Genomic DNA, 26,416 nt, shown 5'->3' with positions numbered 1-26,416 from the left:
CAAACAAAAACAAAACAGCATTAAATGCAAATACCCATTCACAGTCAATTGAGACATTTCTTTTAAATGTCATGGGCTTCAATGAGGACAAGTAAAATTATATATATAAAAAAAGGGTGCAATATTATTTGTGATTGACAAGCACTAGATCATCATTGTGAAGTGCAGACGAAGGCAGACAGCATACAAGCACAATGCACTATTCAGATGTGTGAGGAGTTAACCACATTTTGGGTAAAATGCCAGGGCACAGAGAAAAAAAAACCTTTGTGCCGTGTATGAGGTTGCAAAACAGTCCTTACAAAAAACAAAGTGACATTAATTTGAGTGAGTGCTGCATGGTACAAACTGAGGAAAAACCCGCCAGCCTGTGAGGAAATGTCACCCAACCCAGTAGAACCAGCTGGGCCTACCTTTCCTTACACAGCCCCAGGTATTGTTAAAGGTGCAGCTTTGTCCCTCAGGGCAAGAGACTGATTCACAGCACATGGTGGCAGTGGAAGAGCAGTTACACTGCATGAAGCATCCCTCGGCCCGTAATATCGCCCCAATCTACAGAAAACAGTGAGTCACTGTTTGTGTGCGTTATCCAACTGTTCTCTAAACACCATAGGCAAAACAACCACCCAACCCAACACAAAGACATAGGATTTTGTGATTAATCGTGTCACATGTTTAGGTGAGGCATATCCAAGTTGCGCAAAAACATTAATGAGTCATGTTATAAAGAGTGGATGGAATAACTAAGGCAGGTCGCTTGTTTGGTGCAACATGTTTATAACTGAACTTGCCGTGGGGTCATATGAAAATGTGTCACAGCAGCACACCCTCAGGAAAACAACACGTTTATCAGAAGCCGAGCAAAGCTGCACTTTTCCGGTCAGACCACATGCCTAGTGTGTAGCCCCGTTGCATGAAGACAGAAATTAAATATGGATTGTTTTGATAAAAGGGAAAATGTACATGTGTAGCAACTTACCTCGTAGTAGTGGCCATGGTAGAAGCAACCACATTGCTCAGCTTTGACACAGCCATTTCCACTCTGCATGTATCCAGAGTCACATTGACATCCCTCATGACAGGGCCATGGGCAGTGGATATCAGATAAAATACCACAGGACTCGGGGCATGCACTAACACATATATTGTAGTGAGCGTTTTCAGGGCAAGACAGTGCTGTGGGAGAGAAAAACTGTTAATATATTGTAAAGTCCAGATCATCACACACTTTATAGAGTCTGAGTCCTTGAAGGAGAACTCAAGCATATGTGCCGACCTCTGAGTTACTAATGAAAAACCCTTTTCACAAATACTCACGACACTTCTCACTCCTCCATGGCTCAACTTGGGCTTCTTCATCTTGACATGCAAAAGTGTATTCTCTCAAACTCCTGCAAAAGAAATCTACATTCCCATTAGACATACACAAGTCATTCACACAGTTCTGAAAGAAAGGCTCTGGGTGCACAGTGGAGTGGCATCCACTAAATGGTCCTACAGAGGAAAGCATAATGCCGCAGACGTCATCAGATGCAAATTCTGCTGCCCTGGTTGAGTTGCAGTTTGCTCCAGGTGGTGAAAGAGGCCAGGTAGACACAGATGTAGAAACACCACTTATCAGTCTGCCATTCAGGTCCAGTTTGTCCTCTGTAGCAACAGCACTGAGGTTTCCACATAAGCCGCAGAGTTGTCTATGGGATGCAGGAATTGCTACTTGTATGAGATCAGGCCCTCCATAAATAACAACCAACCCAGTGTCAACAACAACAACATAGGTCAGCGAGCCAGAAGGGAGTATTGCGACATGATCCAGTTGTACAGGAAGACCCCACAGAACACCATTAATCTGAAATTTTAAATAGTTAAAGTTATAAACAAGGCAAACTGAAACAGTATGTGTTTGCAAATGCACAACAGTTTACCTTGGCTTTTCCAAAAAGCTGCCTTTCCAATGAAATGTTCAACCCATGGTCCCTGAGGTGCAGATCTCCTTGCTGGACAATTATGGGGTCAGATTCCTCCTCATCACAAACCTGGGATAAAACATATGGTCCTTCTCCCATATCAAAGTCAAAGCTGAGCCCATCATAGTTCCTGATGTGTCGGCCACCGAAGACTGCACATTTAGCAGGTTGTGATGCATGGCATGCCCTGTAGCCATCTTGGATGAAACATTTTGTTCCAATAGGACATGTGTGGTTGGTGCACTGCAGCGTGTCGTGGCCCATACAGACACAGTGGAGCTGGCAGTTCTCAGAATAGAAGCTCTCATGGATTTCATGGTAAACACCATTGTGAATGCAGCCACACTCAGAGTTTGGTACACATTTACCACCACTGTGGAAATACCCAGGTTTGCAGAAACAGCCCTCTTTGCATTTTGCTGCTAGGGGATTTGGATTTTCTGCACAATCAGAGACTTGACTAGAGCACAGGTGGTATTCACTGTAAGGTGGACAGGTGAGATCTGAAAGAGAGGAGGAAAATATAATAAATATATATTTTTACACATTTCACATTCAAAAGAAAATGTGGAATCTTACTTACTACAAAAGTTGGAAGCCCTCCAATCATCTACTAAAGCTCCCATTTCTTGACATACAGTGACGTAGCTGGACAGAATCTGACACAGGGTTGTCTCTTTACTATAACAGAGATCATGAAGACAGTTATCATAGAAATCTTGTGGATCAACCATTTTGTGGCAGCCCTGGAACACTCCCTCTGTATCCAGTAGCCTTCCACAGAAATCCTTTCCACCATAAAGAGCCACATCATGTGAAGTGCAAGCCGAGGAGGTTATAAGTGAATCCACACATTGGTTTTCAGTGTCGATTTGCCAGTATCTAATGGCATGAAGAATATCAGCTTCATCAGCATCATCATCATCATCATCAAGTATCAAGTCATCTTCTGGATTAGCATTAAAGTTTCCACACAGGCCACAGAGATTACCAGAGTAGATCCTTGGCATTTGGACGGTCAGAACATCAGGACTGTACGTCACAACAACGCCAAAATCAGTCTCTATGTGTTTTGAGAGTCCATTCATGTAGAGCTTTACTTTGCCTTGACTCAACACAGATGGGAGATGCAGAAGCAGACCATTTACCTGAGAAAAGGGAGAGTAATGTTAAAACTGAGAAATTGGTCTAAAAGTACAGTGGCAAATAAATGAACATACCTCTACCCTGTGACTCCAGTCGTTTGACATCTCAATGACATAACCAGAAACCAACATTTTAACGCGGCGAAAGGAAACAGCGGTGGCATCCGTCATCTGGTTCTGCACCTCCACGTTAAAGTCCTCCATGCCCCCCCAGGTGGGACAGTGAGAAGTGAGGAGATAACTACAGTTGCCATAAACATCAAAGTTACGCCCATCAAAGGTGGTATAGTGAGGATCTCCTTTGGCTATGCACACCCCAGGCCGATCCATGTGACAGCCCAAGACTCCATTCACAGTCTTACACACTTCCCCAGACTGGCAACGAGACTGAGTGCACATAATCTTCTTGGACTTGGGCTGACACGTACATTTCTCTTGGCACTGCTCACCAACCCAGAAGTTTTCCTTGGGGAGATAGTAGGAACCTTGGTGGACACAACCACACTCTGAATGTGGCACACACTTGCCACCACTCAGCAGATATCCCTTGTTGCATTGACATGATTCCACACAAGGCAGTGTGCAGTTATGATGGGCCACTGGGTGAGCGCATGTAGCAGGGCAGGCAGAGCCACAGATCTCATAGTGGCTGTTCAGAGGACATGCTAAAGCTGTGAAAAGGGACAACACAATCATTTTATAGGCAAACCATTATTCTAACAAATAAAAATAAACTTAAAAGAAATGTTAGCAGACTCACGACACTTGGTAATGGCTCTCCAGTTTTGGACTTTGGCTCCATGCCTCTGGCAGATGTTAGTATAGGCGGTCAAGACACTGCACATAGAAGAGCCAGTTCCTTGGACATGAAGGCTGTTTACATAACTATTTACAAATAATTCAGGATCAATATATGAATGACAATCTGCAAAAGGACCACCCCTCCTTTGCAGTAGCTCATGCAAAATCCTAAGTGAGCTGCCTTTAGAGCCAGAAAAAGATTTGGTCTGGCTCTGGCTGCACACTGGACACGAGACACCTCCGCTGCAGTCTTCAGTGTAGGAGCCTGCAGCTCCCATCCGAGTCCCATCAGTGCCATTAGAGGCAATGACGCCATCTGAGGAGCTGTGATTAGCATTTCCGCACAAGCCACACAGGACTCCAAACAGCTCTGGACCGACTGCAACCTGAAGGTGGTGCTTCCAGTCATACTGCAGCACCAGGCCAAAGTTAGTCTCCAAGACAACACTGGAGCCACTAGGGTAAAAGTTCAGAGATCCATTTCCCAGGGTCAGGGGCAGGTTCCTCTTCTGTCCGTCAATCTATTGAGTGTAAACACAAGAGTGAGCTATATGAACTTGCAAATTACAAAAGTGTATATATAATTTAAATGCATTTATTGCACTCACCCTCACATGGTTTTTGTCTCCTTTAACTATGGAAATATGAAGGCCTTGGGTGCTTATCTGCACTCTGTGGACAGTGGAAACAGTGGGACTGTTCAAATATGCTCTGGCTATATTAATCTGCAGTGGAACAGGAGCATTCAAGCCGGTACAGGTAGTCTGAACTAAAGTGTAGTTAGGGTTCCCCTTTAGGACGCAATCTCTGCCATCAAACATGTGGTAGTAACTGTCACGAAATACAGAGCATATTTCAACTTTTGAGGCACAGATTGGTTTTTTATCTCTGATACGGCACATCCTTTTGTGGTCACACTGTAGATCTTCACAAGAATGTGCAGCTGAAACAAAAAAAAGTTCATATTCATGTCAGTGTTACAGATCAAGACACCAAATGTTCAACAATTAAGTACGTAAAATCACTGAAAAAGCCTCAGTTCATACTTTTCTCACACACTGCTGCACGTAGTCTGTTCATGTTACTCAGGTAGTGTCTGACGTCTGTGTCTGTTTGAGGAAGACTGAGCTCTGTATCACCTGACTGTTGAGGAAAGTTGGCACTTTGGGAGAACTGAACACCAGACTTTAAATCTCCTCTGTGATCACTGTTACGTTGCTGCTCACTCATATTGCCTGAATAAGTCTGGCAGATATCATCTACAGATGGCACTACAGTTAATGTTGAAAAACTCTGTCCACTGACATGTTTGAAGTAAACAAGTTGGAGGGGACTGTCACTAGTTATGTGGATTTTATCTGAGGTCACAACTGGGATGACCGTCATAACGCCACCTACAAGAGAGACTGTCTTCTGCCCAGTGTTGGTGTTGATGTCCAGAGCAGAGTTCATAGAAGCCATTGCCAACAGGGCACTGGAACTCATTCCTGTGTTTTCTAGGGGAAATAAAATGTGATCAAAACTCCAGTGTGAAACTGGAGAGAGTTCAGCAAATCCATAGAAACAATCTTCATGTGTGTGTTTGGAACATGTAAAGCCAACCACAACACCTACAGCTTCTTGTGAATTTATCTCCAAGCCAGAGAGACTGGTGTTGCTCTGGAGGTACACACTCTGCAGCACCCCTATATGCAACTTAAGCACATTGCCGCTGTGGTACAATTTATCATCAAAGAGCACGTCCCCTGTGAGTAAGATGTCCACTGATGTCTCACGGTCTGAACTGGTGATCACCATCTGACTGACAGCTGTTTGGTTAGGTAAGTGAGGCGTAATGGGATAGTAGTGGGTCCCCCAGGTGGACACATCATGAAGGAGGCTGTGGTCACAACCAGTCTGGGTGCAGAATGAGGCAAGTGCTGTAACAGGCTTCAAGGACACCACACTGAGGAGGTGGGAGGAGTGAGCACTCCTCATTTCAACAGACAATGGCAGGTGGAGTGTCTTTGACTGGTGAGCAGACAGGAAGATACGCTGCATGAAGCGGGTTTCCAGAACCATCACAGTGACCGGGGTCCAAACATCAGTGGCCATTATAGTTACTTGGTGACTAACATTTGCTGTTGGGTCATTTTGAGGGGGAAACATCATCAGAAATCTTCTACCAGGACTGGCTGCAGACAGGCCTGCAGATAACAGAAAACTGAGTTAACTCTTACTGTATATTCATATTCAATATAAAACATTTCAATATATTTCCACATTACATCTGCAGGAAATGTGCATATAAAGTGAACAATAACATGATTAAGAAAGATCGACCTCTGACAGTAATTAATGATTTAATAATGGTAAACACTTTTGCACCAAATGACAATGTCTATTCACTGGAGTTTCCCAGTGTGTGCACAGTATGTCAACTTGTGTAACAGATAAGACAGGTGGTGTCGGATTTCAACAGGCTCAGCAGCCAATGAAGAACGTAGTTCCTAGTTCCTGGCCGAGTACACTGTATTAAAACGTGCACACTCACTCTGGCAGTTTCCATGATAACAAGGATCTTGGCGTGGGAGCAACGACATACCAGCAGTGTATAGAGACATATCTAAACAACAGCTCACTTAAATGTAAGTTTACTTTTCAGTCTACACTGTGAATTACTTGCTTAAAACTACTGCCTAATTTCTCACAGGTTGATCTTTATCACAAGTTTATACTGTAATGATTGTCATGAAAAATGAAACAAATGTAAAAAGAAAAAAAAGAAAATCTGCATCATTGTAAACAAGGACAAACTGTTGTTGTGGTGATGGTTTGGTGTGTTCTTTGTTTTGTTTTTTAAATTATATCTAATTATGCACATCTCAATAGAAAAAAAAAGGCAATTGCAAATTTCTCAAGACACCAATTACAGCCAGTAATACCTTTTAACAGTGCACAGATTAGTATCTTTTGTTGCGCCATGGGTTAAGAAATAGCCACACCCTATTCATCACTCATAACTGGTCAAATAGAACCTCTCAAGATAGACAGCAGAACTGTTGAGACTTGAGTGGTGCAGGTGAAAGAGTAATAATGCTAATGCTGCAAACATCCAGGAGAGTGGTGATGAAGGTGAAACTGGAGCAAGGAAAAGACTAACTTGGTGAAAATTTAGTTGAGTTCCAAAATTGGGTATACCAATGACATGAATTTATAGTTTAATTCCAGCTCAGCACTATTAACAATAACAATTTATAAACCATGACACTCACCTAGTCCCAGGACACACAAGTGGAGGAGCAGCACAAACTGCATTGCTTCACTCTGACAAGGAAACTAACATGGATGGAACAAATGTAGCTACTGATTCTGTTTTCCTTGATTTAAACTGATGAATTACGGGCTATTTGCATGAGGAAAACAGTGTCGAAACTTATCGATTAAGCTGGCAACACACCACCAGATACAATGGAGGGCGATGGTTAAGGTGGTTAATTAGCACACCTGTGCTTCGTGATTTCAGCTTGTCAGTCACTCACCATGGACGTCATCAGTCGTGGACAAATTAAAACTGCACCTGCCAGGTGATCTGCATTATCCTTGATTATCACAACTTCCTGTCATTTTGTAGCTCAGTGCAAAAAACAAAACAAAACAAAACAAAAAAACAACCGCAAACGCCAATCATTACAGCATTGGCCTTAATGATTTGACTGCTCTGCTCTAATTTAGTTTTTGACAGGAGCAGAGCTGAGCATAACTCACTTTCAGGAAACAAAACAGCTGTTGTGAGCAGAGTCTGGAAGGTATTTTCCACAGTGGCAGAAACTTAACTACGCGGCAAAAAACGAAGGGCAGTTTTTAAAGCGCAAAATGAGGTGGCTGTGAATCCCCTCGTAGGTGAGAATAATGTATCAATCGCAGAGAGCTTTTCCTGTTAACGACTCAGCGCCTCTGTGTTGCTCATATGATCGCCTGACGTTACAGTTGCGGTGAGTGCGTCAAGTTTCAAGGCAGGCACGAAGAAAGAGACACAGGGGTGTTGTTTTAAAACCCAAATTTTCCTCCAAAGGAGTACACACACTTTGCATCAGACCTGGCTCTCCCCTGAGCTGGTAGGTTATTGGTATTTTAAATGTTAACAGACTGTAATGTGATACAAAATTACCACCATTGAGCTTTTTTTTGTTGGTTTATGAGCATTATTGTCTCAGCAGTGAACCCTTTTCACACTATTTCCTGTATATTTTCAAGTATTCTAAGTTTTTTCTGTCTTATTTAACAAGTTTGCCCAGATGTGTGTAAATTATCTGTAATTCTCCTACAGTGTGTAAGATATTTCAGCTCTAAACAACAGCACTTTGTCAGTTTGTCCTGTAGTGATGTGTGTAGCTATGTGGCACTTTGATTTCATTCATTCAAATATCCAGGCTTCTTCCTGAAGGAAGCAGGTCACAAAAGGTGATGGAGCTATTAATGTTAAAAAATTGACTTGGCACACTAACACCCCTTATCTCATTTCCTGTATGTGTGTGTCCCTGTGTGTGTGTGCGCGCGCATGTGTATATGCTAAGATTGTCGTGTGTAATGGTGGGGGCGCTTTCAACCATAATATTAGTCTGACACTAAATAACAAAGTGTTTTTCTGCTGTTGTTTGCCCAGGGAGTGTCAGAGGTGAAGCAAGGGCGCCAAATCTTTGTTGAGCCCTTCACACATTGTCTCTGCTGAGTCCCCCCCCCCCCCACTCCAAACGTTGTGTGTTGCTTGGTTCTTAGAGGAGTGATGAGGCTGCATTTCAGATAGATTGGGTTGTGCAAACCCTCAGTGCGTCTGGGATAGGTCTTGTGATAGTGCGCTTAACAAAACAGAAAACAACAGCTTTGTCTCCATCTGATAAAAAGCAAACCTGAGGTGTACGTGCCCGGTGTGCTGTATGCCCCTAAATCTGATTGTTGCTGTTTTGACCACAGCAGAGGTTTAAAATACCAACATTTTTGGCTGGACTATAGAATCCCTTCATTCTTGTGTGTATTAGCATGATTTATGTTTTTGTACACACGTGTGCAGAGAGCAAAAGAGAGAGAGAGGGGGGGGGGTAGGCAAATACAGGATATGTGTCTCTCAGGCAGCTGCCATAGTCAGACACACACTCATATCCTCTTTTGCTGCTGGCTTTATTGGCCTGATGCTCAACAAGACACCCACAAGCAATTTCTATTGGAAGTAACTACTTAGTCACTGTTTATCAAAGGTGGATTGCTCACTCGTATGCATGGCACCAACTGAGGTATTGTGAGTTTTTCTTGCTTACTTCTTTCTTTTTTGGTTTTATTTTATCATTAGTTTGCTTGTTACTTTGTTCGCAGTCCAGTGGCATAGAAGAGTGTCTTATGTTATGGGGGGAAAAGATGGCATTGCATCATCCGCTCTTAGATAAACAGCCACTGTAGAGATGGCAGAGTTGAGTAAACATTTCAATAAGAATATTTTCTCTCTTCACTGAAGCAGAGTAAGCTACCACTTTTATAAAATTGAATGGCAATGAATAACAAATGATCTGAGTGCTTTCCCCCGCCTGTCTCACCCTTATCCCTTGTTGCGCTGCTCACTCTTTTTAGAGCGAGTCTGTTTTAGTTTTGATACATCTTCACAATAATCGTAAACTTTTTCTCCCCTATCTTCTCTCCTTCTTTCTCAAATGTTCATGCTTGTATCGCTTTTCCTATGAACTCTATAGGCCACAGTAATTCTGATATCTTTGCATGTTAGTGATTTCTATCGATGGTGTCAAAGTCTTGTCACAAGTGCATGGTGGTTGAGCATAGGGCTGTTATCTGTGCAGTGTGCAACCAGATAAGAGAGCGGTTGTCTGTGTCTCTGCATGTAGTTCTGTTTATGTACATGAAGTAAACTTCTGTTTGTGTGTGAGTATTTTGTTGATATAGATAGTACTGGGTGGGTTAGGGGCTGGAAGTGTTCATCATTGAAACTTAAACCTGGTAAACAAGATTTAGGTGTTCTGTGGGCTGGCCTGACCAGACAGGTATGAGGTTCAGGGTTAATCCTGTCAGTGGAAAATTGCACTGGGGAAAACAGAAAAAACAAGACTCATCCACCCTCCAGCTACAGCACTGTTTAGGCCTTGTTCTCCATTTTTTCGATTTCAACGTTTAGAGTCTATGATCGTTTCATCTCCCACCAGAAGGCAGTCAGCATGTCTACTTAATAAGCAAGCCATTGGATATTATATGTTGAAAACTAGCTGTGGTATTAAAGAGCAAATTCAATCGGTATTCAAATGTACAAGAATATATTACCCAATTTGAAAAATAATGCAGGCGTCAGGAGCCACTTTAATACAGAGGCAGTGGACTGGGTTGATAAATATTTCCAAATTGGATCAGCTTATTATTTCACCCAAAGTGACTCTGAAAAGCAAATTGGATACAGAAGGGGGTTTTATTTGCAGCTTCTTAGGTTATTTGTGTTTGGAGATTTACTGCAGCTATTCAGGAGGCCAGAACAGCCCACACCACACTCCCTCTCCAATCAGCCTCAGTTGCGTGATTAACATCTTTTTCCAATATAGTCAACCAAAATAGTCCTTGATGCTGTTCTGCTAATTTAGCATGAAGATAATCTTGTTGTGGACTGGGCCATACTCATTCCTTTGCAGCCCTACAGGGTAGACATTTGTCTCGCATGAAGGTTTGAGGAGATCATCTACCATGGCCACATTTATAGATAAGATTACAGTGTATGGACACATCCCTGATGCCTCGGTCTTTCATTAAAGTGCCCAAAACCTTATTAAAAGAAATAATTGATGCCGCAGAGTGTCCTGTTTCCATTCTTAAGTCACATGCCTCTCATGTCTTCATTTCCATTCACCTAATATGGTGATTTGAATCTCCTTGCCATGTACTGAACATAATCCACTTCCTTAAATTGTAGTAATAAGTAGGAAGCAGTGAGTCGGTAACTGCTGTGGGTGGGTGAAGAGTAGGTGTTTAGAGGTTTTGCTGCTGTCCCTTAGCCCTGTTTCTCATAGTCATGGAGGAAGCAAGGACACAATGGGCATTGCTAACAATGAAGAGGGGGCTATTGTATGACAGAAAGGTCAATGGGTTAGTTCCTTCAGAATCAAACATTACATGAGTGATTATTGATTCCTGGTCCCATGCCAAACTCTGGCTGCATCATCCGGGACAAGACCAGAGGAGAGGCCATTCCCATGTTTCCCCAAATTAAAAATATCACTGGTCTTATTGTGCTGAATACAGCTGGCACTTTGTTTGGCAGGCCAGCAACATCTGTGTTTCACATCTAAGAGGTGGCGATGGGGAGCGGAGGTAGAGTTTGTTTTGGGGCTGTGCCATGAGGAAGTAGTGGCATTTCTTCCATCGAAAAACAACATACAAACAGACGTCACAGCCAGTGTCATTTTGTTTCCTTAATGAGGTAGAGTTGGTGGATATGCTAAATTGGGCTCATGGTTTTTTAGTTCCATATTAGAATGACAGAAAAACTCCTGAGCCACATACAGTGAATAAAAATAAATTATTGATCTGAGTCCTTCACCAGAGAAAGTCATGGGACACAATCATTTTTCTAATGCTGCTCAACACCTGGCATGACACCTGGGCCTCACTAAGCAAGGGGAAAATGTTGAATAGACACTTGTCACCTGTTGACAGAAAACTCAATTGTTTTTCTGCTGAGCACTAAGGGAAATAAGGCTGTCGTTCTCTGACCCTCAGATTGCAATCTGGATTTGCCTGCATACTTCTTAACCTGCATACTTCTTAACCAACTAGTTTTAAACAGTTCAAGGACTGGCTGGTGTGGAATTTGTAGTTTTCCAGTGACTCGCGGTACGTGATCCTGGAACTCAAAGTGCCAAACAAGCACCCAATAATAGACAGCGTTTCTGCTTTCCATCACATTCTATCTCTAAACCAAAACACCAAGATTTCACACACATCAATGGCTCTGAATATTAATAGCAGGTATTTTTAACTCGGTTTCTCTCCCCTCCCTCTCTACAGCATTTGAAGATGATGCGATTGCTGTTCCTGTGTCTGCTGCTGCTGCCAGCCGCTACTGGTATGTTCTCATCTCTGTGACGCTTTCAGGTGATAAACATCTAATCAGGGCCTATGTGTCCCTGCGCCGGTATGTTTTTCTCACCTACCTGCGTATGAGCAGGCTGTGCTGTGTGCAACAGGATTAATGTATGCGCTCACTTTTTGAATTATGCGACCACCTGAAAGAGAAGGCGCTACACTGAAAGAAAGTGGTGGCACGTATAAGAATAACATTAAAGGAGAGCAGTGAAATTAGCAACAATATTCCCAGTACTTCACTCTCTCGGTATAAGCAGATAGACTTTATGTATACAGTCCTGAGTGTAGAAGCATTCTGAAGCAGAGTTTTAATGGCCATTAATCTTTTAAGCTGTGAGTGTATTATTTACTTTTTTTTTATTTAACCAGGTGAAACCCATTGATCAAAACCTCTTTTACTCCGTCTCTTTTCACAGCTGTTTCAGAAGACGGTGAAGGATCTGGAGATCCTGGTATGTCATTCATCTTTGTATAAAATAAGAAAAGCTGAATAAATTAAATAAAATGTATTTGACATAAGGAAGAGAATGTGTGGCCATATGTACCAACAACATATTTGGTTAATTTGTTATTAAAGAAATTATTACACTGTAATTTTCATTCTTAGGCCCTTGGCTTGTTTCTACACGTTTCCTGTACAATTACTGTCAGTTCCAATATTTGGCTAAGCTCAGTGGGTCCTTTAGGCCATGTATGAAGTAATTAACAGATGTCAGGGGTCACACAAGACATGTTTGTTGACATGAATCAGTGAATTTCATGTCAAATAGAATAATTGAAAAATATGTGACCTATATTCATAATGCAGCCTGCTGGACAAGGGAAACAAAACCTTTCCTAGCACATTTCTACTCACTTTACGCAAGTGCACTACAGGGGCTGCATGATAATGTGTGACACACCTGCAGCTCTCCCTTATGGTTTTGCTTCCTCATCTGGAGGTTTTTAGTCATGGTTTTGGTCACTCCACATAGTGGGTGTAGTTTCTCTAGTTCTGTAGGTAAGATTTCTTGTGCAATATTGATTTTTGTTCATAGTTAATTTTGTTTGCTCCTAGGCCTTTTAGCCCTAAAGTGACTTCATAAACCTTCAATTAATATTGTTGCTAAAACATTAAAATGTCTATATCCTGACTATTACACACAGGGAGAATTATTACAGCGTTGATATGTGCAAAATGCTCACAACTGAGAAGCAACAAGCAGGTAATTTCTTTTTATCTTACAGATGTCGATGATGAGGATCTCTATGAGAAAGGGGGTAAGTACTCTTACTCTTACTTTATTTCCCAAGAGTGGATAGAAGGGCTGCACCCGTTTCTAGTTTCTTCCGTGTGACATCCACGAACACTGTAATCACAGCTGTCCAGAGGAGAGTGTGTTAAGGTTATGGCCTCTGTAATTGTTGTCAGTAAGTCAGCATTATGTATAGGGCGTTCTAGTCCAGTGAGATGTGTGAGGGGCTGTGGCCCCTGTCGGGCTTCCCCTCCTCCCAACCATTAAGGCCTGATGGAATCAATTAGCTCCCTGGAGGGGCCCTGTGGATTCTGCCGAAAGGCCAATGAACACGTCGACGTCTCCACCGTCCTGCCGGTCAGCTAATCAACATTGGCATTTTCATTCCCTTCCCACGCCTCTCTCTGTCACTCCTCATCTTCACTTTGATTGACATTTGATAGAATTACAGATCTGTTTAGAGCAGGGCTGCAGTCAGTCGGCTCTTGGAGAAGCAGCCTCTCTGCGAAGGGCTGCGATTCCTCTAAAGCCTCAAACAAACACATTCACATAAATTTAATTCCATACATGTTTGTAATTTCCTTCAAGTGCCTTTTAAATTATTCAAGCAACACGCACGTCAAAATGATTATCTGCAAGACTTGGAAAAAGTAGTCCACAATTTTAGGGAATATGCTTATTCGCTTCCCCCTGAGAGTTAGATGAGAAGATTAATACTACTCTCATATCTGCTGGTAAATATGAAGTTAAAGCCAGAAGTCAGTTAGTTTGCCTGGCACAAAGACTGGAAAGCAGGTCACAGCTTAATTGGCTGTCCACCTAGGCCTACTTCTAAAACCCAATAATTATCATGTTGTGTGTTGTTTGTAACTTGAGGTTTTTTGTATCAGACTGTCCTTAGCCAGGCAGAAATTGGTTCTTGTTCAGATAAGTACAAATAAGCGTGTTCATTATTTCCTGTGGACAGGTTCATGATGGCTGCCTGTCGTCCTCTCTGTTTCTAGTCCTTCTGCTTAATGAAAACAGACACAGAAGAATGGCATCGATCCTCTCATCTTTCAGCAACATGAAAATCATATTTCCCAGATTGTAGAACTATTCATTTAATGACTGAGTTCTTCTGCTGAAGCACATTTTGTGGTATTATTGTGTGTGTAGGAGAGGTACTGCTTGAATTGTGATGTAGGGGGTGGGAATGTACAGCACACTTGAAATCAGCATCACTTGTATGAACTCTTCTCTTGTTCTTTTTGTTCTCTTTTTCAGATAAAGTATTTGAAGGTGTAATAGACAGCAAACAGTCCCGCGGTACAACATTTGTAGATAAAACTACCGGTGAAGAAGACAAATCAGGTTAGAAAAGTATTTTGTCATATGTATTACACAGTAAATGGATTGAAACACAGATTCATTAGTACAATTGTACCAACTAAACCCTCCTAACACTGCTTGTTCAATACGCTCATTCACACCCTTTCACGTTTTGTCTTTTAGATCAGCTCACCTTGATCGTCATCATCGTAGCTGTGGCTGTGGTGGCTCTCTCAGTTGCAGCGATAGTCGGTAAGTATCTGCGTTTTGCTCAGACACAATTTAGTAAATTTTTCATTCCCACAATAAGCTGCTTCAAAGCCCTTCACTTCACAACTTTTCTCTTATTAAGCTGTGACCTTTTTTTTCAAAATTTCTTCCCCTTTCAGCCATAATGCTAGTAAGACGCCGCATGCACAGTCGACAGCAAGGGTAAGGTCAAATTACTTCACTTTTTTTTCTTTGTTACATTATCTTCTTTTGTGTTGTTCTCTTAGTAAGGTTTGAATATGCTGTCACTCTTTTTTCTTTTTCTTTTTTGCTTGTACTGTCACATGCAACAAGAAGAGCAACTTAATTTTCTTCGTAAGGCCAATACAGCATGTTCCATTTGACACCATGTCAGCCTGCAGGTGACAGAACCCGTCTGGTGGGTAACAGCCTTTCTGCTGCCCTGCCAATTTGTCCTACTTCATCCAAGTCATCAGCATTAAAACCAAAAAAAACAAACAACAAAAAAGAAACCACTCAAGTGGCAAAACGCAGCCAGCATCCACCCATCTGAGCCCGTCTAGACTTGCACAGCAATTGGTACTAAAGCCTGAGGCACTACACTACCAACGCTACACACGCCCCACCTTGAACCCTTTCCATCTTAGCCATCAACAATAGACCTGAGACAGTGCTACTGGGTCGGTATGACCGAATGGGACAGGACCTAACTTGTTCATTCTCCTACCCATGAACTCAGGTCTGAGGAGGTGACTCTATTCAGGAATAACACACGCCTCTAAACACAGTCCTGGCGTCATGACAACAATCTGCAGCAGAACAGCCTAAACCAGTTACACAGAGATGTTCTCTCTCTCTCTCTGCACTTTTCCTGCCCTCCATACGTTGGTTGTTTAGCCACCATTAGCTCTGGGAAAGATTTTCTGCAGACTAATCAGTTCCTTTTGTTCTCGCGTGCAGTATTACATGACCTGCAGGTTGGAGGCAGAGGGGTTTCAGAGTTCAAATTAGTCCCGAGAGATGTTCGAGCAGCAGGGGAACTGCCGTTGTGGAGCAGACACCCAAGTCAATCTGCAAGGGTTAAATTCCACCGCGGGATTACTGGCTGCCTCCCGAGGCTGCAGTCAGCTCTGGCAGTGTTTGGTGCTGACTGATCGCTCTGCTGAAAAGAGGCTTAATCACACAGCAACCTCTGGCTTGTTGGATCAACAGTTCCTTGCCAGCTTTATAAGTCCCACCTGGGGATGAGCTATGTTTTGAGGCGATGCAGTCACTGTGCACCTGTCAGAGCCCTGCAGCATGAGGCAGACATGCCGTTTCCTGAATTCCAACACATATTGATGCTTCTTGTGTTTTTCTGCTAACAAACCCAGAATGAGCCTAAAAATGTCTTAAAGATGTCATACTTTTGTTTTTAACAACACCATCGTCCTCCCTCCTCTGTCTGTCTGCAGGGTCTACTCCGTGCCTACAGAGCAGGACCAGAAAGGGGCCGTCTAGTTCCTGGTGTAGCTGCAGGTCTAAAACACACAGGAAAGAGAGGAGCAATGCATTGGGCTATGCCATCTCCTAACTCTTTGACTCAGGACAGCTAGACTTCTTTGCACAACAGTCTGCTTCTCACCATTCAGTTTATTGCTCGCTCCTACACAAGCTCCTATCGATGAATATGCAATATGTGTTTGTTTGTTTTTTTAAACCGTTGTATATGTTTGTCGTTGTCCTAACCGTTTGTACTCCACATACATTATTTAGCCTGGGACATTTGGAACACATTCAAGCCTTCTAATTGGATTCTATTTGAGGAATCTAAGCCAGTGAATATGGCTTAGAGCTTCTTTTGTTAAAAGGGATAATTTAGCACAGCCAGACCCCCCCCCGCCCGCATTTTTACTACCTGAAACAAGAAATTATTCCCACTAGCTATGCAGTGAAACTGTATTTGCATTTGATTTGGTGCATGTGGAACAGACCTGTCGGTGTGAAATGGTGGTTGAGTGAGACAAACCATGCTAATCCACACTAAGCCAGCCCAGTGCTCACTTCGTTCTCCTATTCACTTGTCTGACATCTTCTGTTCCCGGCCCATTAAGAGTGACAGGAGGCAGTGCAATAGGAAGATAAAAACCTGTTCCCCCTCTTCTCAACCTCAGTTAGAGAGAGAAAAAAAGAAAAAAGAAACGAGTGGAAATAGCCAGTGTGAACGCCGTCTTGCAAGGCAGCAAATTAATCGACCGCCATGAGTGATGATGTTTTCTTTTCCACCTCTTTTTCGTTTTGAAAGGCTTTCACTTCAGTCTTGCAGATTGTAAATAGCCCTGTGAATGTTGCAGAGAGTTAGATTAATGCCTCACACACTGGTGGAGAGAAGCTGGGTGTGAGGGAGGGATAAAATCTTGCAAATCAAATAAAGGGTTGGGGATGATTGGGGAAATACCAGCAATTCTTTTGTTTATACAAAGCATGATGGCTTCTCTGTTTTCATTTAAATGAAAATCAATCATGCTCTGCTCTGTGAAGGAAAGCTTTCTATCCAAGAACCCAAGGCACTGGTTGCCTTATTTGCTTTGATACCGAAGGAAACTTTCCCCTGGGGAAGGGGGACATATCCCTGTTCGACATGTCAGTTTTTCATTTGTGGCTTCATGAGCAGCACTTATTATGGAGTCAGCAATGCTGGGAATAGTTAAACACTGGCTCCAATCCAGGCAGTTATGTCCTAATCAGAGTGTGCAGTGACTACAGGTCTGTGCTGAAGTGCCTTAAAATGATCCATTCCAGTTTATGTTAACAATGACAAGCAGATTGGCAGATGTGATTATTGTTAGTGCATTTGTTTTACTGTTCATATTTGAGCTCTATGTGTACAGTGTGTTATTTCTCTAAAATGTAGCATTGCAAAATAAGCCTGAAATAGGTACCAGCATTTCAAAGGCAGGACAATTGGACAAAATTTGCATCAAACATTTCAGTTTTTTTTTTATGTTTGCATAGTCTCTCTCTTCATATTTACTCACATTCCCTGTTTACTCACATTTCCTGTCAAACAAACCACAGTGCAACAACATTTTAATGTAGCAGTCCCATCTTTGAATGCTTTTCCTCAGACAGAGAAAGCTTTCAGACTTGTGTAAAACCCCCCAAAAGGAATACAGTATTCGGTCCAGTCGGCCCCACACATGCAACCAAAAATCTCTTATGTCATTATAACACCTCTATGCTGTGACACTACTTGTGTAAATCTACTGTAACAAATGTAACTACCGAGCTTTGTGTGATGTATATGAAAAAGGCTTTTTCCCTTTTTTTTAAAAAAGAGTCCTTACGCAATTATTTCTAACTTGTATTGTAATATATAATATATTGTATGTATTTACAGATTTTCTGAGCTATGCTTTTCCATTGTGCGTCTTGATGAGAAATATCTATGGCTAAAAGGTCTTTTTATGTGAGTTTAAAAGGGCAATTTGTAATCTCCAATGTTCATTTATAAACTGTGTGTGTATAAAAGCCTTGGTGGATGGGAGTACTATTTGAGTATAATATTTGTATTATCTAGTGTCATATTGCAGAAAAGGTATAATTTGGTCTTAAAGTTGAACACCTATGTTTATATGCACTTATGTATGCAGATCAACCCATGTATTGCTTGTGCCAAGGACATTCATTCACTGTGGTTTTTCTCCTTATAATAATTAACTGTAAAGTACTGTATCTAATACATGACATTATAGCTTACAAGAAAGCTATTGCAGAGGGAGACTGTATCAAGAATTGAATCTGTTTGCACAGCTGTGGTTGTTCTGATAGCAAGTAAAACATTTAATACTATATTATGTAGCTATGCTGAACTTTGGATTGTGTTTATTTTTCCCATTAAATCTGTTCTAAAATTTGTTTGGTTTCTCTCAGTTTGTTGTTTCCATAATTTTCACGCCATATGGATGCAAATATAATGCGCTAGTGGATCTTGTTTAATCTAGGACTTAACTCACTTACAAGCATAGAGCCACTAAGAGGCTTTGACACCCCTCACTAAATATCACGCTATTCCTGAGATTGAAATTGTGGAGAGTGTGCGAGGAGGAAGAGGTGACCCAGCTTCATTTTCAGATGACAAAACATAGGTGTTGTGCGAGGCAGTCAAATATGAGATGTTACAGGGGTAAGTCTTCATAACCTTTAATAATAATCCTGGCGGTGAGACACTACCTATGGCTGTGTTATCAGTTATACGATACAAAGGTCATTAAAAACAAGTCCTCTTCATGGCTTAAGGTGTGATTAAAATATGAATCATCTTTTGATTATTTGCCAAGATAATCACTTTAATTTTTTTTGTGCACTTCTGTAAAGTCTAGAAATAACAGTAACAAAGATTAAGCAGCTGATGGCTTCATCTCACAGGTCTGCATGATTCATGCTTTCTGTGTTTATTCAGTGTTTTTCAAATGACACTGTTACTAAGTCGTGTACAGTCAGTCCACACATGCACATGCACGCGTTGCCAAGCATTGGTTGAGTGTTTTTCTCCCAGCTGGTTTCTTGTTGCAGCTCTGCTCTTGTGTCACTGTACAGACTCTCTCTCTCTCTTCCTTTATCCTTGGGCCACTCGGTATGATCTGGAAAACAAATCAACACAGCATTTAAAAAAAATCAAATGCTATATAAGAAATCAATCATGTTTATCAAACACAAATATTCCACAGTAAGGGAAACAAACAACTGGGTTTGCTAGTTGTTGCAGCTGGTCTGTTGTGGTTTTATGCAGTAAATAGTTTAATCATAATCTTTTTGATCTATTAATCTCACAAAGACGTTAGTCAGCATTCTGTCGAGCTGCTATATGTCGGATGTGACTGATTGTTAGCAATACATCACCCAGAAGCCTGTGATATAAATTAATTAACTCATTCAACTGCAGTTTCTAACAGTGTGATGTAAGCACAGCCACAAGTCAGGCACAATGGACTGTAATTTAGCCACTTCTGTTTGTCAGCTTCCATTGTCTCTCAATATAATGGCTGTAAACACTTACTTTGATGACTTCTTGTGACACTTGGGCAGGCGGCAGACCCTGCCACCTACAGTTAAAGGAAAGCGGAGGAGTAAGAAGGGTGGTTGGATATAATTACAGTGGTTAGCACGACATTATCAAACACAGAAGTGGCTTTCAGTGTCATACTTACAGCTAATAACCATTATGCCGAGGACGAAGAGGACCGCTGCGATGGACAGTCCAGCCGTGCGCAGGGATTTATAATCTGGACATATGAAATAAGTCAAGCACTCAACTATAGACGCAGGTAATAGCAGAAAACACACAGCAAAGTCAAGGCTCTTACCATAGGTGAAAGCTTCATCCCACTTCGGATCTATACGAAGTAAAAGTAGAAAGAAAAATATTGAATTAAGTTTGACTGTTGAACACAGGAAGCTTCTGCAGGAAGGAAAAAACAGAGAGGATCACTGGGGAACAACAGTCAGAGATGGCATGACAGATCTACTGGCCCCGTTGACATGCTGTTGATGGTGTATCAAAACCCTATCTATGCTAAGCCAGCACAGCATGAGGACACAAATATCTTATCTCTTCTTGCATAGGGTACAATCAAGCATTAATCTGCTGGCAAGAGAGGAAGTGAGGTGCTCTATTCTACTACCCCGCCAAGGGTTTTGTTTGGAAGACAGGGAATTGTGATACTGTCAGTCTGCCCTGAGATAACAATAAAACCACAATGCCTGTGGCATTTAAGGTAACTATGGAGCAGGAAATTTTTTAGTTACCCCAGGCAACAGCTTGATGGGAGCCTTTTTCAGTGGTTTTCTCAGTCGTGGATCGGGATGTTGCTGTGGATGCTGAATAAAAAAGACGATGAAAACGTTAGTTTACTCTACTTTTTTAGATTTTTTACCCCCTGCATAGTAAAAAAAATTGTCTAATATTCATTATACACATTTTAATAAAGCAGAAAGCATCAGCATCATCCTCTTTATTGGAGCACATTTTTCTGGGACATATTGACGCCTTATCTTTGCCATGCAGTCCATACATAATTGCTTCCTATTAAATTACAGGTACATTCCTGTGTTTAACTCCATTTTTAATTGAATCTCTGAATATTTCAGTGAGATGACTCTCAGAGGAAATTTAGGCTAACACTTTTAAAAGCATATCAGTGCTCTCTCTGTCTCTCTGACTATAATTCTCTCTTTCCCCGGTGCTGTAAAATGCAGCAGAAATACTCCTCTGTATATCTCAACAAGGACAGGGAGTTTAACATTTTTCTAATTACCTCATAATTAGTTTTAAAGCTGTCTGCATTCTTGATAGGGAGGCTCTCTGTAAAGCCTTTTGCTAGTGGCGTGAGGGGGTGTTAAAGCCTGCTGGAGAGCTCACAGCCTGTGTAACCAGTCAAACTCAATGGCTCCACCAACTGGGTGTTTAAACAAGTGAGGGAGAGGGTGGAGATGGTTACCTGGGGCGGCTGTGGGCCTTGAGTGTGGTGTTTGTGTTGCTTCTTTGGGAGCTGAAGGGGTAGAATGGAAAAATTACATCAAGTGAAAATGTCACTATTGATGTTGGGTTTTCTAATGGCACATCACATCAGATTACCTGCAGAAGATGTGTTGCTGACGTCTTTCACTGGGTTGGTAGTGCCAGTGCGCTGGTCTGTGGTTTGTTGAGTTTCCGTGGAGGCTCTGCTTTCCAATTTCCTTTCTGTTAAAGTGATGCACAATGGTTAGCAGAACAGTGTCACATAGATAGATACAGTAGATAAACAGGCTGGAGTAAAAACAAAACAAAAACAAAAACAAAACACCACAACAACAAAATGGTATTTCTCAGAACAGCCATGAGTATTGTACCAGTGAAGTTAGAAGTCAGAGCTGTGGGCATTGTGTCCAAGTTTTCCATATTGCTGTTTGAAGACCTCATTTGATCTGCGGTTGTGGGAGACTGAGCCTTTGACACTGCGGGGGGAAGACACATTTTAATCACCAAAATACACGAGTCAGATGAAGCCTCATGGCGAGGCCTCCAGACTGTACACTTTACAGGAAGAACAAAGAGAAGCGTTGTTTATCCTAGTGACTTTCTCAAACAATGCTGTGATGTATCTGGCAGAGACCAGACTTGAGAATCCGTCTGGCCATGCAGGGGAGAGAGGCCTGCAGATGCATTGAGAGTGTGGCACAGTAATAGTCCTGTGAGTGGGGCAGCGCGGCACAGTTACAAAGAAGTGGCTCTTACAAAACCTCTGGCTACAACAGAGCTGCATTGTTGTGCTAGACTGCAGGACAGTAAGACCATTGTCTGTTTACTCACTCAGCACCTTCCAATTAGTGCTGAAGCTCTACAAAACCTCTACTTTCCTGGACTAATACTGTGATTCTTACTACTTTAATGAACCAATACAAGGAGACTGACTTGACTAGGGATGTACTATTTTTTTTAAAAAATGCATAACTGGATCACGTCAAGTTTTTATGTAGCCTATCAGATAAATTGCAATAAGATGTAAACCTTGATTTTGCTTATATTAAAAGCAGTTTTTTTTTAAAACTCATACATAACCTGTACTCCTTTATATCCTCTGGTCTGAAATAACGTTGGACTTACTGTAAGTCACAAACATTACATCCATTGGATTTTCTCAGCAAATTTGTCCTGACTCCTTTACATAAAAAAAAAGAAAGAAACAGTCCTCAGGCTGTTATAGGCAACCCAGAAAGTCCGGGCTCATTTTTTAAATTCACATTATCTACTTGCACATTGGCAATGAAAAAAGGCTATTAAATTGCTTCACATTCTTACATTATAGTGCCTATAAATATTTGTGCTAAGCCTTTATGTTAATTCCTTTGCATTTAAAAGGGACCTCCACAAGTATAAGTTTAACTATGACACCACAGTAGGCTACTCACCCCATGAAAACGGATATACTATGTGTGTTCATGGCAGGTATGTGTGTGGTTCGATTACTTTCACATGCAGCTTAAAGTGACTTTTGAAAGAAGAAGTAACATATTCTTCCTTTTATAAATGTCATGTTGCAATAAAATACACTCGCTGTGAATAACTGACATTACGTAAATTCTCTTCACTGCTGTAAAAGAGAGGCCCCAGTTTTCTGTTGGAAACAGTTCAATAGGAAGTTGGTGTAGCCTATACTCCAGTCAAGCAGATGTGGGGTATTTTAACTTGCAGTAAAGAATAGATCTCACCTTTGTGTCACTTGCCCATGTTTGTTTTCAAGTGTTGAATGGACCCATTGTTGTTTCTTGTGGCTGTTTGGCCAAAAACTGCTCACGGTTCAAAAACTGACCAGCACCCACTGGTGGGTGTTTCCCTCAACATGGCCTCAGGGGGCAGTAATGAGGCCATTACAATGTAGTGAATCATGAGAAGATCCCACAGGTGAATACTTACCTAGACAAGCAACACAAAGGTGAGATTTATACTTCAATCTGCTTAACTTCCTCATGTCAGCAAATTCACTTCTCATTTGACTTCCCAGTGAGCCAGTTCAGTTTTGTGCACTCACCGTCAAACAAGACAAAGAAGAAAATGGAGGCCAATAAGATCTGAAAGAGAAGAAAAACATTTGGGGGAAATAGGATAAATGATGATGTAGAAAGAATAAACAAGGCTGTAACTCAGTTAGTATCAAACTGCACCTTCAGCGTGCTGCTCTAACACAAACTGTGGTTGTACACGATTCAAATAACATTTATCTAAGATGTAGGCTACATCTGCCTCAGAAGTTTCAAACATCCAGACAAAAAGTCTCCTCATTAGCACACAGAAAGATGCTGATCATTTTTACAATGTGTCTTCAGCCATTGTAATGATGTTGCTCAAGTACAAGGCAAGTGACTGGCAAATTACAGCATCTGCTTAGATGATTGAAGCAAGACAGAATTCACCCTAGAACATTTTGTACGCTACAGCTGTACCAAACAGGAAGATGTACTCATTGAGGTTAGTACCACATGGCCACTTCTCCTTCCTCCTGAAGCACGCGATCACCCACACTCCTCATGCAGTGACAGAAAACCGATTCTTTTGAACGTCAAACCATATGAAACACGCACATCATAACCATCACTTTTCTACAATTGTGAAAAAGATGACTGATTGGGTGTATGCATTGTGGAAGCTATCCTCCCACACCTGCGTGTAGAGAACTTTGCGGTACAATTGATCAAACTTCATCCCATTTCTTTTTTATTTCAACTTTGCTACTGTCATCAATTAAAAAAAATGCATAGGAGGATGTGTCAAAACAATTCTTTATATATATTTTCATTGTAATGGAGATCTTGTAACAGTGTGCAGTGTTCTCTGAATCAGTGGAAAAACTTCTTCCTCCCCCTCACAACATATTGACATATTGAGTTTGAAACAAAACACTATAGGAAAACAAAGGTAGGCAAAACAACAGCCCAATATTATACGGTTCTTTCAGCAATATAAATAACAACAGCTGCCGAGCAGGTACTGCAAAGGCAGGCACAGTGACAGATGGGATTCTAGGCCAGTGGCTCGTTTAAATCCACCTCTAGCAGAAAATGAATCTCGATCTTTGACCTATTCTGGTGGCAGCTCGTCCTCCAGGCTTCGGGAACAGTGTGACAGGTGAGTGTCTGTGGCCGTCATGAGCTGTGACAGCTCAGATTAGCAGGTCATGCCAATCTACATTTCACTCCAGAGCATATGTCAAGATGAGGCCTGTTTCCCTTGGGCTGTACAGACGTCTCTCCCTTCCCCTCGCCTGACCCGCCTGCCTGTTTGTCACATGTAGCACCCGCACTCAGTCTCTGTCCGTCCGCTCATCCGTTTGTCTGTCACCCTCCATCAATCTCCTCTCAGTCCGCTTCACCGAAACACCCTTCAGCCTTCTGATATTTAGTCATCCATCTAGGCTATTATGCTTACCTTAGTATCCATCCTGTAAGGTGCCCCAATCCAGAGGTTTATCCACAGCCTTGTCATCCACTCTTCTTTCCTCTCTGTGACCTCTGAAAGGCTGATGGGGGGAACTGCTAAGCAACCACACCCATGTGCTCATCATCAGCACTTCCTCATCCAACTGTCTGAACTCTGTTTCGTTCTTTTTCACTCACCCACTCTTTCTCATGACACGGCCTCCTCCTTCTTGTTCTCTGGCTTTCAGTCTTTCACTCCCTCACTCGGCTATGATCTCTGTGTGTAGTTCAGCTGTCTCTCAGCGCTGACGGCTTGTCGTCCCTCTGTTTTACTTCTGTATTTCCTACAATACGTTGTCTCTGGTTTTGTACCTGTGCTGTTTGCTTGTCTGTCATCCTGTCTGGCTGACTATCTATTTCCATGTTTATACAATCTTCTCTATCCACAGGTCCATCTGCCATCTGCTGTCTCACAAACAAAAACATCAATTACTTTGTTGTAATGAGAGATTGTTGACAAATTTACATTCACTCATAAGATGCAGTGCATATTGGTGCTTACTTTAATTATGTCTTCTTATTATTGGTGAAGATGTTTATTTAATACCCTCCCCTGAACAAACGCACTCCCTTGACATTGAGTGTGCTTTGATATGTGTGGCTGCAAAGTTATATATACTCTTTACTTTAAAATGCCAACCTTTTTAACAACCATCTAAAAATGCAACTTTTTTGGAATACTTTTTGAAACTTCTGTTTTGCTCCAACTCTATTTATATAAAAACCTCATTAAAGTCCACGTCTCTTTTTGACATATTACCCCAGAAAGTCATTTGCCTCTTGCTCATCACATTGAATTGCGGTTACAGTGACACAATCTACATGTTTTTTTTTATTTTGTTTTGTTTTTTTCAACTATTGCTTAAAGGCTGCATCATTGGTGTGTGTGATTGTGACCCAACAGCATTACACATCTGAGAAACACAAACCTAGACTGTTAACAGCAGACAAAGCCTGCAATTCATCCACAGAGGCGATTTTAGAGTCTGCTGGGGCCCTAAGCAAAAATCCCCAGGGGGCCCTCCAACCAGTGTTTATCACCATAATTTTATAAATAATCGAACACCAACAAAAAATGTATGAAATTTAAACTTTTTTTATTCCAAATGTCCAGTTATGGTGTAAGCTGGTGACATGTCGTCTTCATGATGGGCAGTGTTGCTGTCTCACTGGAGGTGGACGTTCAACTGATATGACAAAAAACAAAAGACAGTTTTACTTTAATTGATAACATATGCCATGCCCTCTAAAGATTCTTTATGACAATACACTTACAGTTTTCACTGTCAGCACTGGGAGGAGGCACTTTGTCCTTCTGATTTGCTGCTGTCAGAAACCTAAATAATAATCCTGAGGAGAGATAAGAGAGTGATTTTTAAATGTTTTCCTTGGGCATAGCTTTCATAGCACCAATATACCTACACTTTCATATTATTATAATAGGCTACTCACTTCAATACTGTAACATAGCTTTACTATGTCACCCTGCTAGCTAGCAAGTTAATAGTGTTGTTACTTGCTGCCAAGGAGGCCAGCAGATAACGTTAAGTTAACCTTGCTCTCTTTTTTTTTTTGTCACTTAACGACCGTAACCGAGTGGAGCACCAGAACCGCACGCACAGAGTCC

The 26,416-nt window shown here is 41.7% G+C and overlaps 3 protein-coding genes across 8 annotated transcripts; 1 reads left to right on the top strand and 2 right to left on the bottom strand.

Moving 5' to 3' along the window:
- Positions 1-371: 371 nt before the first annotated feature.
- Positions 372-7,362, bottom strand: LOC146972095 (IgGFc-binding protein-like). Its single transcript, XM_085801869.1, has 10 exons — positions 7,165-7,362; positions 4,957-6,096; positions 4,519-4,853; positions 3,870-4,431; positions 3,185-3,780; positions 2,548-3,112; positions 1,923-2,467; positions 1,318-1,846; positions 980-1,176; positions 372-552 (listed from the first exon to the last, which is right to left on the bottom strand). The coding sequence occupies exons 1-10, from the start codon at positions 7,205-7,207 to the stop codon at positions 382-384; spliced, it is 4,683 nt and encodes a 1,560-aa protein (XP_085657995.1). The 5' UTR covers positions 7,208-7,362; the 3' UTR covers positions 372-381.
- Positions 6,457-16,950, top strand: LOC146972094 (uncharacterized). 6 transcript variants are annotated; one of them, XM_085801875.1, is made up of 8 exons: positions 6,457-6,537; positions 11,942-11,999; positions 12,436-12,471; positions 13,247-13,279; positions 14,527-14,607; positions 14,749-14,817; positions 14,955-14,997; positions 16,251-16,950. In XM_085801875.1, exons 2-8 carry the CDS (start codon positions 11,951-11,953, stop codon positions 16,294-16,296), a joined length of 357 nt encoding a protein of 118 aa, XP_085658001.1. In that variant the 5' UTR covers positions 6,457-6,537; positions 11,942-11,950; the 3' UTR covers positions 16,297-16,950. The 6 variants fall into 6 exon arrangements, with proteins under 6 accessions (XP_085658001.1, XP_085657999.1, XP_085658003.1 ...); XM_085801873.1 differs by having other exon boundaries at positions 14,521-14,607; XM_085801877.1 differs by lacking the exon at positions 6,457-6,537 and adding an exon at positions 7,710-8,007.
- A 1,799-nt stretch (positions 16,951-18,749) lies between these two features.
- Positions 18,750-25,087, bottom strand: fxyd5 (FXYD domain containing ion transport regulator 5). The gene is made up of 11 exons (XM_085801870.1): positions 24,928-25,087; positions 24,740-24,830; positions 23,346-23,385; positions 21,667-21,771; positions 21,413-21,517; positions 21,276-21,326; positions 20,584-20,655; positions 20,142-20,171; positions 19,986-20,060; positions 19,835-19,880; positions 18,750-19,418 (listed from the first exon to the last, which is right to left on the bottom strand). Exons 1-11 carry the CDS (start codon positions 24,939-24,941, stop codon positions 19,394-19,396), a joined length of 654 nt encoding a protein of 217 aa, XP_085657996.1. The 5' UTR covers positions 24,942-25,087; the 3' UTR covers positions 18,750-19,393.
- Positions 25,088-26,416: the final 1,329 nt, after the last annotated feature.

The sequence above is a fragment of the Trachurus japonicus genome, chromosome 16, assembly GCF_045865225.1.
Source record: "Trachurus japonicus isolate A0001 chromosome 16, Traja_1.0".
NCBI classification, from domain to species: domain Eukaryota; kingdom Metazoa; phylum Chordata; class Actinopteri; order Carangiformes; family Carangidae; genus Trachurus; species Trachurus japonicus.
The sequence above is the reverse complement of the archived record's forward strand: the minus strand, read 5'-3'. Positions and strand labels throughout refer to the sequence as shown.